Source organism: Scyliorhinus canicula, chromosome 3, assembly GCF_902713615.1.
Source record: "Scyliorhinus canicula chromosome 3, sScyCan1.1, whole genome shotgun sequence".
NCBI classification, from domain to species: domain Eukaryota; kingdom Metazoa; phylum Chordata; class Chondrichthyes; order Carcharhiniformes; family Scyliorhinidae; genus Scyliorhinus; species Scyliorhinus canicula.
The window spans coordinates 5,069,517-5,088,847 of NC_052148.1; the positions used below are offsets into that span (position 1 = coordinate 5,069,517).

Here is a 19,331-nt window from a genome sequence, read left to right on the forward strand (position 1 = left end):
CCCAGTCCAATGCCGGCATCTCCACATCATGGCTGTCCGTCCTGTCCCTGTAAGTCTGGATCTAGATCAGCTCCCCTCTCAGCACCGCCTCCAGCGCTTCCCAGACCGCCGCTGCTGAGACCTCCCCCGTATCGTTTACCTGCAGGTAGTTCAGCGTCCACTTCCTCAATCTCTCGCAGACCACTTTGTCCGCCAACAGCCCCACATCCAATCTCCACTGTGGGCGGTGCTTACTGTCCATAGTGACCTGCAGGCCCACCCAGTACGGAGCATGGTCCAATATCGTAATTGCCGAATACCCCGTATCCACCACCCTCACCAACAGGGCCCTGCCCACAACAAAGAAGTCTATCCAGGATTACACCTTGTGAACGTGGGAGAAGAAAGAAAATTCCCTGGCTATCGGCTGCCTAAATCTCCACGGATCCACCCACCCCCTCCCCCAAAATATGCTCCATGATCCCTTTCAGCTCCTTTGCCATTGCTGGCACCTTGCCCGTTCTCGAACATGACCGGTCCAGGCCTTGATCAATAACCGTGTTGAACTCCCCACCCATAATCAGCCTGAGCGATCATCCCAGGTTGAGGGTCCCACTGAACTTTGGGAAAGGTTGATAGGGTTTATTGCTGCTGTTGCACGGTATGAAAATTCAACCAATCATTTTTCCCCCACAAAAGACAAGGTAAAAGTGATGTAAAAACAAAAAACGCTGAAAATGCCCAGCTGGTCTGGCAACACCTGAAGAGGAGGAAAAAAAGACAACAGCTTTAAAGCAGATGGGAGGTGATTTTAAAAAGTGGGAAGGTCTGTCACAGGGTGGAAGGCAGGAGAAATTAAATGACAAAAGAGTTGTCCATGTGGGGAATGGGACAAGATGTGGGCAGAGGAGGCGTGAATCGCAGAATAATGAGCAGCTGCTGTCTCAAAGCAGAAACAAGAGAAAAAAGGGTTAAAATCAAAACTTGCAAAGGGAAAGGAACCAAAATGGGGCCTGGATAATGATGTAAAATTGCTGAACACGGTGTTGAGTCCAGGATGCTATAAAGCACCTCATTGAAAGTTGAGGCGGTGTTTGTCAAACTCTATTGGAATAATGCTGCTGATCAAGGACAGAGAGACCAGCAAGGCAGCAAGGCTAAATAAAGGAGATGCAAGCTGAAATGTTGGATACTGACATAAAGTAGAGCGACTTCACATGTCGGGGTAAAGGGATTGAAGAAAGTTACTGCAAAGGGTCACTAAACTTAACAGTAGAAACAGATCCAAAAAATATGTGTTTCACTGGAGAATGAAGTTTGAGGAATATTGCGAGTCAATAAGGTAACATTCCATAATATACGGGCAGGTTTACTGCGGGTGATTATATATAGACTTTACATCGAATTTACAGTGCAGAAGGAGGCCATTCGGCCCATCGAGTCTGCACCGGCTCTTGGAAAGAGCACCCTACCCCCTACCCAAGGTCAACACCTCCACCCTATCCCCATAACTCTGTAACCCTACCCAACATTAAGGGCAATTTTGGACGCGAAGGGCAATTTATCATGTCCAATCCACCTAACCCGCACAAATTTAGACTGTGGGAGGAAACCGGAGCACCCGGAGGAAACCCACGCACACACGGGGAGGATGTGCAGACTCCGCACAGACAGTGACCCAAGCCGGAATCGAACCTGGGACCCTGGAGCTGTGAAGCGATTGTGCTATCCACAATGCTACCGTGCTGCCCAATTATCTTTTCCATGTCACCTTACTTACTTTGTAAAAAAAATTATAGTGCACCCAGTTACTGTTTTTTTTCAATAAGGGGGAATTTAGCGTGGCCAATCCACTTAACGTGCAAATCATTGGGTTGTTGGGGCGAAACCCACGCAGACATGAGGAGAATGTGCAAACTTGACACGGACAGTGACCCAGGGCTGGGATTCGAACCCGGCTCCTCATGGAACATGGACCATAGAACAGTGCAGCAGAGAACAGGGGCTTCGGCCCTCAATGTTGTGCCGAGCATTGTCCAAACGCAAGATTAAACGATCCCACTCCATGTCATTCTGGTGTGCTCCATGTTCCTATCCAATAACTACTTGAATGTTCCTAAAGTGTCTGACTCCACTATCACAGCAGGCAGGCCATTCCACACCCTAACCGCTCTCTGAGTAAAGAACCTACCTCGGACATGCCTCCTATATCTCCCACCCTGAATCTTATCGTTATGCCCCCTTGTAACAGCTACATCCACCCAAGGGAATAGTCTCTGAAGGTCCACTGTATCTAACCCCCTCATCATTTTCTCAACCTCTATTATGTCGCGTCTCACCCTCCTCCGCTGCAAAGAGAAAAGCTCAAACCCCCTCAACCTTTCCTCATTAGACCTATCCTGCAATCCAGGCAGCATCCTGGTAAATCTCCTTTGCACCCTTTCCAATGCTTCCACATCCTTCCTGTAATGAGGTGACCAGAACTGCACACAATGCTCCAAATGTGGTCTCAGCAGGGTGAGGAATAGTTGCAGCATAACCCCGCGGCTCTTAAACTCAAGCCCCCTGTTAATAAAAACTAAGACACTATAAGCCTTCTTCACAGCTCTATCCACATGAGTAGCAACCTTCAGAGATATGTGGACATGAATCCCAAGATCTCTGTTCCTCCACATTCCTCAGTGGGCAGTACGGTAGCATGGTGGATAGCATAAATGCTTCACAGCTCCAGGGTGCCAAGTTCAATTCCCGGCTGGGTAATTGTCTGTGCGGAGTCTGCACGTTCTCCCCATGACTGGGTGGGTTTCGTCCGGGTGCTCTGGTTTCCTCCCACAGTCCAAAGATGTGTAGGTTAGGTGGATTGGCCAGGCGAGGTTGCCCTTAGTGTCCTAAAAAAATAAGGTTAAGGTTGTTGGGTTACGGGTATAGGGTGGATACAGGGGTTTGAGTAGGGTGATCATTGCTCGGCACAACATCGAGGGCCGAAGTTCTGTGCTGTACTGTTTTATGTCTATGTTCAGAACCCTGCTGTTGACCCTGAAATGAAATGAAATGAAAATCGCTTATTGTCACAAGTAGGCTTCAATGAAGTTAATGTGAAAAGCCCCTCGTCGCCACATTCCAGTGAAACGTGCTGCTGGCCTGCATTAAAAGCTATGGATTTAGCCGAGTGAGCTAAACCAGCCCCTAGTGAGCTAAACCAGCCACTTTTCCACCAAAATGAATCACCTCGCGCTTATCAGGTTTAAACTCCATCTGCCAGTTTTCAGCCCAGCTCTGCATCGTATCAATGTCATTGATAAAAATCACAAATAGCAGAGGACCCAGCACAGAACCCTGTGGTACACCGCTGGTAACTGGTCTCCAGTCTGAACATTTTCCATCCATCACCACCCTCTGTCTTCTCAGTGCCGCAGTCCCAGTGCTAGCCATTGTGCCGCATGCCACCCCTTTCACCTTCAGCAAAACGGGATGGGGCAATATTGTTTCAAATTCTCTAAAAACAAACATCACTAGTTTAACTGAAATGATTATCAATCTGCTGATGTCATCCAGTAAAGATACTTGAGACTGTTAAACTATGTTAGATAAATACAAATATGATTGTTATTTCCCTTTGTATAGACAAGTTACGCCCAGGTAGTGGGGAAATGGGGTGAGGCCAATCATTTTTCTATAAGGAATAGATAAGGGTATAGGGAAATGGGTCCATCAGTAAAAGAGGAGGCAAGTTGAAGGAGGCATAAATTAATCAGGGGTTGGGTTATCACTGCTGCCTCACAGCGCCAGAGAACTGGGTTCAATTCCTGCCTCGGTAGATTGTCCGTGTGGCGCTTGTACGTTCTCTCCGTGTCTTTGTGGGTTTCCTTGGGTCCTCCGATTTCCTCCCACAGACCAAAGATGTGCACATTAGGTGGATTGGTCATGCTAAATAGTCCCAGATATGCTGGTTAGGGGGGGTTTCAGGGATTGGGCAGGGGAGTGGGCCTAATTAGGTTCCTCTTTCAGAGGGTCGGTGCAGACACACAAGGCCAAATAGCCTCCTTCTACACTGTCGGAATTCTATGGTTTTATAGTTTTATCTGGCTGAAGGTGCTGTATGGCCCAGGAATATTGGACACAAGCAGGCTGGCCAATGAAGCCAATAGATACACTTTGCTACAGCAGAAGCAGAGAATCCAGGGGAACATACTAATCTAACACCCCACCCTGAAGGACATTGTGCTCTGCTGCACATCACAATATGCAGCATGTGCTTCCCATGTCACTTTGTCCTCTTTTCAATATTTGAAGATAATTGGTAAGGGGGTAGAAAAGACTAATGGAGATTTTTGTATACAAAAGGCTTACCTGCACGCTCGGAGCCTAAGACGTCTTCACTTTCCTTCTTGTCTGGGTAGATGGCCGTAAGGGAAACATCATATAAGGTGTCAGGATCCAGGTTATCTAAAACCTGGCTTGTCTCATTGCCATTGAAAATCATCTGTAAGAATAGGCATAAAGCGAAGGTCAAGATACGTTCAGTGCATGAAAACAATTTGTTTTCTGCAAACTGATTCCCTTAATTAAATGGGGATGTTTGAATTTGATATCACTCAGGGGGCCGCAATGACGTCAAAATCCTTTACCAACCCTTGGCTGCAGCCACCTTTCCCAGTGGCATTCCCTCGTGGTCATGTGGAGTATTTCTGCAGAAAATTCAATTGAAGGAATAAACTAATTTGGACTGTTTTGTTCATTGCGCAAATGCTCTTCTTTGAGTGGGCAACTGAGCCGAACATCTCAATACTAAAGAGCATATGGTCCGTGCGGAAAGCAGTTTTCTGATCACCTTCTAGTACAGTAATGCCATTCAGAAAGAATGTGCTGATGTTTCTGCAGGTTACGGTTCAAAGATCTCATCCCACCCAATTGAGTTTTGGCCAATCTCCAAATTCCCCAGTCCTGCCCGTGACTTTGCATGTCCCTGTTGGGAATGGAAAATACCTGCTGTTTTCAGTGTGATCATGCCACCACGGCCAACAGAGAATGCAACTCATTAGCAAGTGTGGAAAGGTTTCAATGAAAGGATGCAATGAAACATCGTTGCTGGAAAGGAGGAACATTTTCATACAGATCTGGCTGACAGCGGTTTTGCTTCACACTCGCATGTTGCAAGGCAAATTTAAAAATCAGCTGAAGCTACAAAGAAGCAGAAAGTATGGATTTCATCACCTCTTTTTTGTCCCCTCCTGCAGATGGAACCCAGCTGATTCTGTACTGGTCCGCCTCCTCCGATCCATGATCCCAGTCCATCCGGAAACTTTTCCTCGTGATGTCTGAGAAGCGTAGGTTTGATGGTGCTGGGATAGTCGCTGTGGGAGAAGAATGAGACCTTAAATGTACACATGTAGCAGAAAGGTAACAGAATCTGACAGAGTAGAAATGGTTAGGAAAGGGAGGATATCTGAGCAAAGATTTGAGATACTGGCACTGATCACAAACAACTTGCATTGATAACAGTGCCTTTAATGCAGTAAAATGTCCTGACTCACTTCAGAACATAGAACATAGAACAGTACAGGCCCTTCGGCCATCCATGTTGCGCCGACCTGTGAAACCACTGTCAAGCCCATCTACGCTATTCCCTTATCATCCATATGTTTATCCAATGACCATTTAAATGCCCTTAATATTGGCGAGTCCACTACTGTTGCAGGCAGGGCATTCCACGGCCTTACTACTCTCTGAGTAAAGAACCTACCTCTGACATCTGTCCTGTATCTATCTCCCCTCAATGGAAAGCTATGTCCCCTCGTTCTAGAAATCACCACCCGAGGAAAAAGGCTCTCACTGTCCACCGTATCTAATCCTCTGATCATCTTGTCTGCCTCAATTAAGTCACATCTGAACATTGTTCCCTCTAATGAGAACAACCTCAAGTCCCTCTGCCTTCCCTCATTAGGTCTTCCCTCCAGAACAGACAACATCCTGATGAATCTTCGCTGCACCCTTACCAATGCTTCCATATTCTTCCTGTAATGCAGTGACCAGAATTGCACGCAACACTCCAAATGTGGCCGCACCAGAGTTTTGTACAGCTGGAATTTGACCTCATGGCTCCAAAACTCAATTCTCTGCCAATAAAAGCTAACACACCGTCCGCCTTCTTAACAACCCTATCAACCTGGGTGGCAATTTTCAGCGATCTATGTACATGGACAATGACATCTCTCTGCTCATCCACACTCCCAAGAATCTCACCATTAGCCCAGTAATCTGGGCTAAGTCCCCGGGGCCGGATGGGATTTATCCTAGGATTCTCTGGGAAGCCAGGGAAGAGATTGCTGAGCCTTTGGCTTTGATTTTTAGGTCATCATTGGCTACAGGAATAGTGCCAGAGGACTGGAGGATAGCAAATGTGGTCCCTTTGTTCAAGAAGGGGAGTAGAGATAACCCCGGTAACTATAGGCCGGTGAGCCTAACGTCTGTGGTGGGTAAAGTCTTGGAGAGGATTATAAAAGATACGATTTATAATCATCTAGATAGGAATAATATGATTAGGGACAGTCAGCATGGTTTTGTGAAGGGTAGGTCATGCCTCACAAACCTTATCGAGTTCTTTGAGAAGGTGACTGAACAGGTAGACGAGGGTAGAGCAGTTGATGTGGTGTATATGGATTTCAGTAAAGCGTTTGATAAGGTTCCCCACGGTCGTCTATTGCAGAAAATACGGAGGCTGGGGATTGAGGGTGATTTAGAGATGTGGATCAGAAATTGGCTAGTTGAAAGAAGACAGAGAGTGGTAGTTGATGGGAAATGTTCAGAATGGAGTTCAGTTACGAGTGGCGTACCACAAGGATCTGTTCTGGGGCCGTTGCTGTTTGTCATTTTTATAAATGACCTAGAGGAGGGCGCAGAAGGATGGGTGAGTAAATTTGCAGACGACACTAAAGTCGGTGGAGTTGTAGACAGTGCGGAAGGATGTTGCAGGTTACAGAGGGACATAGATAAGCTGCAGAGCTGGGCTGAGAGGTGGCAAATGGAGTTTAATGTGGAGAAGTGTGAGGTGATTCACTTTGGAAAGAATAACAGAAATGCGGAATATTTGGCTAATGGTAAAATTCTTGGTAGTGTGGATGAGCAGAGGGATCTCGGTGTCCATGTACATAGATCCCTGAAAGTTGCCACCCAGGTTGATAGGGTTGTGAAGAAGGCCTATGGTGTGTTGGCCTTTATTGGTAGAGGGATTGAGTTCCGGAGCCATGAGGTCATGTTGCAGTTGTACAAAACTCTAGTACGGCCGCATTTGGAGTATTGCGTACAGTTCTGGTCGCCTCATTATAGGAAGGACGTGGAAGCTTTGGAACGGGTGCAGAGGAGATTTACCAGGATGTTGCCTGGTATGGAGGGAAAATCTTATGAGGAAAGGCTGATGGACTTGAGGTTGTTTTCGTTAGAGAGAAGAAGGTTAAGAGGTGACTTAATAGAGGCATACAAAATGATCAGAGGGTTAGATAGGGTGGACAGCGAGAGCCTTCTCCCGCGGATGGAGGTGGCTAGCACGAGGGGACATAGCCTTAAATTGAGGGGTAATAGATATAGGACAGAGGTCAGAGGTGGGTTTTTTACGCAAAGAGTGGTGAGGCCGTGGAATGCCCTACCTGCAACAGTAGTGAACATGCCAACATTGAGGGCATTTAAAAATTTATTGGATAAGCATATGGATGATAAGGGCATAGTGTAGGTTAGATGGCCTTTAGATTTCTTCCATGTCGGTGCAACATCGAGGGCCGAAGGGCCTGTACTGCGCTGTATCGTTCTATGTTCTATGTTCTATGTAATCTGTCTTCCTGTTCTTCCTTCCAAAATGAATCACCTCACACTTTTCTGCATTAAACTCTATTTGCCATCTCTCAGCCAGCTCTGCAGCTTATCTATGTCCCTCTGTAACTTGCAACATCCTTCCACACTGTCCATAATTCCACCGACTGTAGTGCCATCTGCAGATTTACTCACCCATCTTCTACGCCCTCCTCCAGGCCATTTATAAAAATGACAAACAGCAGTGGCCCCAAAACAGTTCTTTGTGGTACACCACTAGTAACAAAAGATTTCTCATGTCCCCTCCTGGCTCTTCGTAGCTGTCTCTTTAGATCCTTCCTATCTAACTTGTAACTCTCGAGCACCCGAACTGAACCTTCACGTCTCATCTTTACATAAGCCTCCTTCTTCCTCTTGACAAATGATTCAACTACTTTAGTAAACCACGATTCCCTCGCTTGACCACTTCCTCCCTGCCTGACAGGCACATAAGGAGATAAGAACATAAGAACTAGAAGCAGGAGTAGGCCCCATGGCCCCTCAAGCCTGCTCCACCAGCATGTTTTAATATTTTATCATTTAATTAATAATCCTGTTTGCTCTGATTCCAACCAAAGTGGATAACCTCACATTTGTCAACATGGTATTCCATCTGCCAGACCCTAGTCCATTCAATTAACCCATTCAAATCCCTCTGCAGACTTCCAGTATCCTCTGCACTTTTTGCTGTACCACTCATCTTAGTGTTGTCTGCAAACTTGGACATGTTGCCCTTCGTCCCCAACTCCAAATCATTGAAGCAAATTGTGAACAATTGCGGGCCCAGCACTGATCCCTGAAACCACTGGCTACTGATTGCCAACCAGAGAAGCACCCATTAATCCCCACTCTATGCTTTCTATTAATTAACCAATCCTCTATCCTTAAAGATTTCCCAATCCTCGATTCTCCCACTAACCTTTGCCACTTTGGATGTTTTTCCTTCAATTTGATACTCTTCCTTATTTCCTAAGATATCCATGGTCGATTTTCCCTCTTTCTACTGTCCTACCTTTTTTTTGGTATAAACAGTGAAAAATCGCTTGGAAGGTTCTCCACTGTTCCTCAGCTGTTCCACCACAAAGTCTTTGCTCCCAGTCCACCTTAGCTAGCTCTTCTCTCATCCCATTGGAATCTGCTTTGCTTGATTTCACCTTCTCCCCCTCCATCTGTATTTTAAATTCCACCATACTGTGATCGCTCCTTGCGAGAGGATCCCTACAACGTTCCCTTCAGTTTCCTGAGCTGCTCCACTGCCTTTCCTGTAGTTAACAAACTAAATTCCATCTGCAGCCTCCGGCATTCCCTCAACAGCCCTGGCTCTGGAGCCTTCACATACTTCCTATCCACTCGTAGGTTCTCTCTTACCAGTCGGGCGCTTCTGCCCTATCCGTCCTGTCCCTGTGACATAGACATAGAACAGTACAGCACAGAACAGGGCCTTCGGCCCTCAATGTTGTGCCGAGCAATGATCACCCTACTCAAGCCCATGTATCCACCCTATACCCGAAACCCAACAACCCCCCTCTAAACTTATTTTTTTAGATACTAAGGGCAATTTAGCCTGGCCAATCCACCTAACCCGCACATCTTTGGACTGTGGGAAGAAACTGGAGCACCCGGAGGAAACCCACGCAGACACGGGGAGAACGTGCAGACTCCACACAGACAGTGACCCAGCCGGGAATCGAACCTGGGACCCTGGAGCTGTGAAGCAATTATGCTAACCACCATGCTACTGTGCTGCCCTGTGAGTCTGGATCTAGATCAGCTGACCTCTCACCACCGCCTTCAGTGCTTCCTAGACCACCGCTGCTGAGACCTCCCCCGTATCGTCCACCTGCAGGTAGTTCAGCATGCACCTCCTCAATCTCTCGCAGACTACTTCGTCTGCCAAGAGCCCTACATCCATTCTCCAGTGTGGACGCTGCTTATTATCCAAACTGACCTGCAGGTCCACCCAGTGCCGAGCATGGCCCAAGATCATAATTGCCAAATAGCCCGTATCCACCACCCTCGCCAACAGTGCCCTGACCAAAACAACAAAATCTATTCGGGATACACCTTGTGAAAGTGGGAGAAGACAGAAAATTTCCTGGCTCTCGGCTGCCTAAATCTCCACGGATCCACCCACCCCCGCCCCCATCTGCTCCATGAACCCTATCAGCTCCTTTGCCATTGCTGGCACCTTGCCCATTCTCGAACATGACCGGTCCAGGCCTTGATCAACAAGCATGTTGAAATCCCCACCCATAATCAGCCTGTGCGATCATCCCAGGTTGAGGGTCCCACTGAACTTTGGGAAAGGTTGACAGGGTTTATTGCTGCTGTTGCACGGTATGAAAATTCAACCAATCATTTTTCCCCCACAAAAGACAAGGTAAAAGTGATGTAAAAACAAAAAATGCTGAAAATGCCCAGCTGGTCTGGCAACACCTGAAGAGGGAGAAAAAAAGTCAACAGGTTTTAAGCAGATGGGAGGTGATTTAAAAAAGTGGGAAGGTCTGTCACAGGGTTGAAGGCCCTCGTTGTTGTGCTGAGGATTGTCCAAACGCAAGATTATGTTATCCCACTCCATGTGATTCTGGTGTGCTCCATGTTCCTGTCCAACAACTAATTGAAAGTTCCTGAAGTGTCCGACTCCACTATCGCAGCAGGCAATCCATTCCACACCCTAACCGCTCTCTTAGTAAAGAACCTACCTCGGACATCCCTCCTATATCTCCCACCCTGAATCTTATAGTTATGCCCCCTTGTAACAGCTACATCCACCCAAGGTAATAGTCTCTGAACATCCACTGTATCTAACCCCCTCATCATTTTCTCAACCTCTATTATGTTGCCTCTCATTCTCCTCTGGTCCAAAGAGAAAAGACCTAACTCCCTCAACATTTAGTCAGCAGACCGATCCTGCAATCCAGGCAGCATCCTGGTAAATATCCTTTGCACCCTTTCCAATGCTTCCACATCCTTCCTGCATTGAAGTGACCAGAACTGCACACAATGCTCCGAATGTGGTCTCAGCAGGGTGAGGAATAGTTGCAGCAAAACCCCGCGGCTCTTAAACTCAAGCCCCCTATTAATAAACGCTAACACACTATAAGACTTCTTCACAGCCCTATCAACTTGGGTGGCAACCTTCAGAGATCTGTGGACATGAACCACAAGATCTCTCTGTTCCTCCACATTCTTCAGAACCCTGCCGTTGACCCTGTAATCCGCATTCAAATTTTTTCGACCAAAATGAATCACCTCGCACTTATCAGGGTTAAACTCCATCTGCCATTTTTTGGCCCAGCTCTGCATCGTATCAATGTCATTGATAAAAATCACAAATAGCAGAGGACCCAGCACTGAACCCTGTGCTCCACCGCTGGTAACTGGCCTCCAGTCTGAAAATTTTCCATCCATCACCACCCTCTGTCTTCTCAGTGCCGAAGTCCCAGTGCTAGCCACTGTGCCACATGCTGCCCCTTTCACCATCAGCAAAACGGGATGGGGCAAAATTGTTTCGAGTTTAATAAAAACAAACATCACTAGTTTAACTGAAATGATTAGCAATCTGCTGATGTCATCCAGTAAAGTTACTTCAGACTGTTAAAATATGTTAGATAAATACAAATATGATTGTTATTTACCTTTGTATAGACAAGTTACACCCAGGTAGTGGGGAAATGGGGTGAGGCCAATCATTTTTCTGTGAGGAATAGATAATGAGTTGTGGAAGAGGGTCCATCAACAAAAGAGGAGGCAAGTTGAGGGAGGCACAAATTAATCAGGGGTTGGGTTATCACTGCTGCCTCACAGCGCCAGAGAACTGGGTTCAATTCCTGCCTCGGTAGATTGTCTGTGTGACACTTGTACGTTCTCTCCGTGTCTTTGTGGGTTTCCTCTAGGTGCTCTGATTTCCTTCCACGGTCCAAAGATGTGCACATTAGGTGGAGTGGTCAGGCTAAATAGTCCCAGATGTGCCGGTTAGGTGGGGTTTCAGGGATTGGGTAGGGGAGTGGGCCTAATTCGGTTGCTGTTTCAGAGGGTTGATGCAGACACACAAGGCCAAATAGCCACCTTCTACACTGTCGGAAATTCTGTGGTTTTATAGTTTTATCTGGCTGAAGGTGCTGTATGGCCCAGGAATATTGGACACAAGCAGGCTAGCCAATGAAGCCAATAAATACACTTTGCTACAGCAGAAGCAGAGAATCCAGGGGAACATACTAATCCCACACCCCACCCTGAAAGACATTGTGATCCGCTGCACATCACAATATGCAGCATGTGCTTTCCATGTCACTTTGTCCTCTTTTCAATATTTGAAGATAATTGGTAAGGGGGTAGAAAAGACTAATGGAGATGTTTATATACTAAAGACTTACATGTACGCTCGGAGCCTAAGATGTCATCACTTTCCTTCTTGTCTGGGTAGATGGCAGTAAGGGAAACATCATATAAGGTGTCAGGATCCAGGTTATCTAAAACCTGGCTTGTCTCATTGCCATTTATAATCATCTGGAATAATAGGCACAAAGCGAAGGTCAAGATACGTTCAGAGCATGAAACCAATTTGTTTTCTGCAAACTGATTCCCTTAATTAAATGGGGATGTTTGAATTTGATATCACTCAGGGGGTCACAATGACCTTAAAATCCTTTACCAACCCTTGGCTGCAGCCACCTTTCCCAGTGGCATTCCCTCATGGTCATGTGGAGTATTTCTGCAGAAAATTCAATTGAAGGAATAAACTAATTTGGACGGTTTTGTTCATTGCGCAAATGCTCTTCTTTGAGTGGGCAACTGAGCCTAACATCTCAATACTAAAGAGCATATGGTCCGTGCGGAAAACAGTTTCCTGATCACCTTCTCGTACAGTAATGCCATTCAGAAAGAATATGCTTTTGCTTTTGCAGGTTATGGTTTAAAGAGCTCATCCCACCCAATTGAGTTTTGGCCAATCTCCAAATTTTCCAGTCCTGCCCGTGACTTTGCATGTCCCTGTTGGGAATGGAAAATACCTGCTGTTTTCAGTGTGATCATGCCCCCACGACCAACAGAGAATGCAACTCATTAGCAAGTGTGGAAAGGTTTCAAGGATGCAATGAAACATTGTTGCTGGAAAGGAGGAACATTTTCATCCATATACAGATCTGGCTGACAGCGGTTTTGCTTCACACTCGCATGTTGCAAGGCAAATTTAAAAACCAGCTGGAGCTGCACAGAAGCAGAAAGTATGGATTTCATCACCTCTTTTTTCTCCCCTCCTGCAGATGGAACCCAGCTGATTCTGTAGAGGTCCACATCCTCCGATCCATGATCCAAGTCCATCCGGAAACTTTTCCTCGTGATGTCCGAGAAGCGTAGGTTTGATGGTGGTTGGACAACCGCTGTGTGAGAAGAATGAGACCTTAAATGTACACATGTAGCAGAAAGGTAACAGGATCTGACAGAGTAGAAATGATGAGGGAATGGAGGCCATCTGAACAACGATTTGAGATACTGGTACTGATCGCCACCAACTTGCCTTTCTAATAGTGCTTTTAATGCAGTAAAATGTCCCAAAGCACTTCAAAACATAGAAGATAGAACAGTACAGGCGCTTCAACCCTCCACTATCAAGCCCATCTACACTCTTCCCTTATCATCCATATGTTTATCCAATGACCATTTAAATGCCCTTCATATTGGTGAGTCCTCTACTGATGCAGGCAGGGCATTCTGCTCCTTTACTATTCTCTGAGCAAAGAAGCTACCTCTGACATCTGTCCTATATCTATCTCCCCTCAATTTAAAGCTATGTCTCCATGTGCTAATCATTACCATCCGAGGAAAAAGGCTCTCACTGTCCACTATACCTAATGCACTGGTTGTCTTGTTTGCCTAAATTATGTCAGCTCTTAACCTTCTTCTCCCTAACGACAACAGCCTCTAGTCCCTCAGCCTTCCCTCATATGATCTTCCCTCCAAACCAGGCAACATTATGGTAAATCTCCTCTGCACCCTTTCCAATGCTTCCACATCCTTCCGATAATGTGGCGATCAGAACTGCACGCACTACTCCAAAGTTTTGTACAGCTGCAATATGACCTCATGGCTCCGAAACGCAATCCCTCTACCAATAACAGCTAACACACCAAATTCTTAATAGCCCTATCTACCGGAGTGGCAACTTTCAGGGATCTATGTACATGGACAACGACATCTCTCTGCACATCCATACTACCAAGAATCTTACCATTAGCCCAGTACTCTGTCTTCCTGTTATTCCTTCCGAAATGAATCACCTCACATTTTTCTGCATTAAATTCCATTTGCCACCTGTCAGCCCAGATCTGCAGCTTATCTATGTCCCTCTGTAACTTGCAACATCCTTCCGCACTGTCCACAAAAACGAGTTTAGCAGTCTGCAGATTTACTTACCCATCCTTCTACGCCCTCCTCCAGGCCATTTATAAAAATGACAAACAGCAGTAGCCCCAAAATAGTTCTTTGTGGTTCACCAATAGTAACTGAACTCCGGCTGAACATTTCCTATCAACTTTGTCTTCTTCCAGCTGGCCAATTTCTGATCCACACTGCTAAATTACCCTGAATCCCATGTCTCCGTATCTTCTGCAATGGCCCACCATGCGGAAGCTCATCAAACGCTTTACTGAAATCCATGGGCACCAATGAACTGCTTTACCCTCGACCACCTGTTTGGTCACCTTCTCAAAGAACTCAATAAGGTTTGTGAGGCATGACCTACCCTTCACAAAACCGTGCTGACGATCTCGAATCAAATTATTCCTTTCCAGATGATTATATATCCTATCTGTTATGAACCTTTACAAGACATTGCCCACAGCAGAAGTAAGGTTGACTTCTCTATAGTTAACGGGGTTATCTCTATTCCCCTTCTTGAACAAGGGGACAACATTTGCTGTCCTCCAACCTACTGCCACTATTCCTGTAGGCAAAGATAACATAAAGATCAAATCCAAAGACTCAGCAATCTCTTCCCTTAATTCACAGAGAATCCTGGGATAAATCCCATCAAGCTCAGGGGACGTATCTGTTTTCATACTGTCCAGAATTGCTAACACCTCCTCCTTATGAACCTCAAGCACTTTAAGTCTATGAGCCTGTACCACGTTATTGTCCTCAACATCATCGTATCTTTCCTGTGTGAATACTGACGAAAAATGTTCATTCAGCACCTCTCCGATCTCCTCGGACTCCACGCACAACTTCCCTTGACAGGCCCACCTCTTAACCGAGTCATTCTTTTATTCCTGACATACCTATAGAAAGCTTTAAGTTTATCCTTGATCCTACCTGACAAAGACTTCTCTTGTCCCCTCCTGGCTCTTCTTACCTGTCTCTTTAGATCCTTCCTGGCTAACCTGTAACTCTCGAGCGCCCTAACTGAACCTTCACGTCTCATCTTTACATAAGCCTCCTTCTTCCTCTTGACAAGTGATTCAACGACTTTAGTAAACCACGGTTCCCTCGCTTGACCACTTCCTCCGTGCTTGACAGGCACACAAGAACATAAGCACATAAGAACTAGGAGCAGCAGTAGGCCACATTGAATCATAGAATCATAGAATTTACAGTGCAGAAGGAGGCCATTCGGTCCATCGAATCTGCACTGGCTCTTGGAAAGAGCACCCTACCCCAGGTCAACACCTCCACCCTCTCCCCATAACCCAGCAACCCCACCCAACAGTAAGGGCAATTAATCATGGCCAATCCACCTGCACATCTTTGGACTGTGGGAGGAAACCGGAGCGCCCGGAGAAAACCCACGCACACACGGGGAGGATGTGCACACTCCGCACAGACAGTGACCGAAGCCAGAATCGAACCTGGGACACTGGAGCTGTGAAGCATTTGTGCTATCCACAATGCTACCGTGCTACATGGCCCCTCGAACCTGCTCCACCATTCACTGAGATCATGGCTGATCTTTTGTGGACTCAGCTCCAGGGGCAGCACGGTCGCATGGTGGTTAGCATAATAGCTTCACAGCTCCAGGGTCCCAGGTCCGATTTCCGGCTAGGTCACTGTCTGTGCAGAGTCTGCACGTTCTCCCCGTGTCTGCGTGGGTTTCCTCCGGGTGCTCCGCTTTCCTCCCACAGTCCAAAGGTGTGCGGGTTAGGTGGATTGGCCAGGCAAGATTGCCCTTAGTGTCCTAAAAAATAAGGTTAAGGGGGGGGCTTATGGGTTGTTGGGTTACGGGTATAGGGTGGATACGTGGACTTGAGTAGGGTGATCATTGCTCGGCACAAAACCGCAGGCCGGAGGGCCTGTTCTGTGCTGTACTGTTCAATGTTTCCCGCCCGAACATCATTACCCTGAATCCCTTTATTCTTCAAAAAGCTATCCATCTTTCTCTTAAAATCATTTAATGAACGAGCCTCAACTGCTTCGCTGGGCAAGGAATTCCATAGATGCACAACCCTTTGGGTGAAGAAGTTCCACCTAAACTCAGTCCTCAATCTATTTCCCCTTATTTTGAGGCTGTGCCCCCTAATTCTGCTTTCACCCGCCAGTGGAAATAACCTGCCGGCATCGATCCTGTCTATTCCCTTCATAATTTTATATGTTTCTAGAAGATCCCACCCTCATCCTTCCAAATTCCAATGAGTACAGACCCAGACTATGCAACTTCTCCTCGTAATACTACCCCTTCAACTCTGGGATTAAGCTAGTGAATCTCCTTTGCACAACCTCCAGTCCGCCCTTTCTCAGGTAAGGGAACCTAAACTGAACACAATACTCCAGGTGTGGCCGCACTGAAACCTTATACAATTGCAGCATAACCTCCCTAGTCTTGAACTCCATCTCTCGAGCAATGAATGACAAAATTCCATTCTCTTTCTTAATCAGCTGTTGAAACTGAACCAACATTTTGCGACTCATGCACGAGCCCACCCAGGTCTCTCTGCACAGCAGCATGTTTTAATATTTTATCATTTAATTAATAATCCTGTTTGCTGTTATTCCTAACAAAGTGGATAACCTCACATTTGTCAACAATGTATTCCATCTGCCAGTCCATTCACTTAACCTATCCAAATACCTCTTCAGATTCCTGGTATCCTCTGCACCTTTTGCTTTACCACTCACCTTAATGTCGTCTGCAAACTTGGACATATTGCCCTTCGTCCCCAACTCCAAATCATTGAAGAAAATTGTGAACAATTGCGATTCCAGCACTGATCCCTGAGAGACACCACTAGCTACTGATTGCCAACCAGATAAACACCCATTAATCGCCACTCTTTGCTTTCTATTAATTAACCAATCCTCTATCCATCCTACTACTTTACCCTTAATGCCATGCATCTTTATCCCTTGCAGCAACCTTTGGTGTGGCATCTTGCCAAAGATTTTCTGGAAATCCAGATATACCACATCCACTGGCTCCCCATTATCTACCGCTCTGGTAGGGTCCTCAAAAAATTCCACTCCATTAGTAAGGCACGACCTGCACTTTATGAACCCATGCTGCGTCTGCCCAATGGGACAATTTCCATCCAGACATCTCGCTATTTCTTCTTTGATGATAGATGCCAGCATCTTCCCTACTACCGAAGTTCAGCTAACTGGCCTATAATTACCCGCTCTCTGCCTACCTCCTTTTTTAAACAGAGGTGTCACGTTTGCTAATTTCCAATCTGCCGGGACCACCCCAGAGTCTAGTGAATTTTGGTAAATTATCACTAGTGCATCTGCAATTTCCCTAGCCATCTCTTTTAGCACTCTGGGATGCAATCCATCAGGGCCAGGAGACTTGTCTACCTTTAGCCCCATGGGCTTGCCCACCACTATCTCCTTCATGATAACAATCATCACAAGGTCTTCACCTGTCATAGCCTCATTTCTATCAGTCACTGGCATGTTACTTGTGTCTTCCATTGTGAAGACAGAGCCAAAAAACCTGTTCAGTTCCTCAGACATTTCCTCAACTCCCATTATTAAATCACCCTTCTCATCCTCTGCAGGAAAAGTATTTACCTGAAAAGCCCCTAGTTGCCACATTCCGGCGCCTGTTCACTCTCATAATCTATCTTACTCTTCATTATAGCTTTTGTAGTAGATTTCTGTAGCCCCCTAAAGATTTCCCAGTCCTCTAGTCTCCCACTAATCTTTGCCACTTTGGATGTGTTTTCCTTCAATTTGATACTCTCCCTTATTTCCTCAGATATCCACGGTCGATTTTCCCTCTTTCTACTGTCCTTCCTTTTTGTTGGTATAAACTGTGAAAAATCGCTTGGAAGGTTCTCAACTGTTCCTCAACTGTTTCCCCATTAAGTCGTGGCTCCCTGTCTACCTCAGCTAGCTCTTCTCTCACCCCATTGTAATCTGCTTTGTTTGAGCACAAAACACTACTGTTTGATTTCACCTTCTCACCCTCCATCTGTATTTTAAATTCCACCATATTGTGATCGCTCCTTCCGAGTGGATCCCTAACTGTGAGATCATTAGTCAATCCTGTCTCCTGACACAGGACCAGATCTAGGACCGCTTGTTCCCTTGTAGGTTCGATTACATACTGTTCTTGGAAACGATCATGGATACATTCTACAAACTCCTCTTCCAGGTTGCACAAGGGGACATAGCTTTTAATTGAGGGGAGATAGATATAGGACAGATGTCAGAGGTTGGTTCTTTACTCAGAGAGTAGTGAGGGCGTGGAATGCCCTGCCTGCAACAGTAGTGGACTCACTAACACTAAACACATTCAAATGGTCATTGGATAGGCAAATGGACGTGAAGGGAACAGTGTAGATGGGCTTTAGAAGGTTTCACAAGTCAGCGCAACATCGAGGGCCGAAGGGCCTGCACTGCGCTATAATGTTCTATGTTCTATGTTCTATATAGTTACATTGTACACCAGGGGTGGGCAAACTTTTCCGTGCAAGGGGCACATTCAGAAATTCACAATTTCAAAGGGCCGCATAGTATATTAATTAATAGTCCCGGTTGTAACCAATTAACGTGCGGCATATACCTCAGCGCTACTCCCGGCGGCATCCTGCCTTTAGCCCTCTTTTTCTCTACTTTTGAAAAATGGCGCTTCACCCGGTTATGATTCTGGGCGCCTCATATAGAACATAGAACAGTACAGCACAGAACAGGCCCTTCGGCCCTCGATGTTGTGCCGAGCAATGATCACCCTACTCAAGTCAACGTATCCACCCTATACCAGTAACCCAACAGCCCCACCCCCAATTAACCTTATTTTTAAAAAAAATTTTTTTTTTAAATTGTTTTAAAAAATATATATATATTTTTTTAATGACTTGATCTTGGTGGGCCGCATAAAGACCTTTGGCGGGCCGCATGTGGCCCGCGGGCCGTAGTTTGCCCACCCCTGTTGTATACCTTGTGTTGCGCTATTATGTATTTTCTGGTATTTTCTTGAATTTTGTCTAATTTCCCTTTCTTACCATGTACTGAATGATCTGTTGAGCTGCTTGCAGAAAAATACACAAAAATACAGAAAAATAAACAAATCTAATCCA

General features: G+C 46.0%; 1 protein-coding gene across 1 annotated transcript in view; it reads right to left on the minus strand.

Annotated features, from left to right (window-relative positions):
- LOC119963790 overlaps positions 1 to 19,331 on the minus strand; it is a 1,053,439-nt gene that overhangs the window by 373,582 nt on the left and 660,526 nt on the right. Inside the window, exons 95-97 of the mRNA XM_038793076.1 lie at positions 12,198 to 12,330; positions 5,194 to 5,333; positions 4,330 to 4,462 (exon numbers count right to left, since the gene is read on the minus strand). Coding sequence (XP_038649004.1) covers positions 4,330 to 4,462; positions 5,194 to 5,333; positions 12,198 to 12,330 — 406 coding nt within the window. The remainder of the gene's footprint in view (positions 1 to 4,329; positions 4,463 to 5,193; positions 5,334 to 12,197; positions 12,331 to 19,331) is intronic.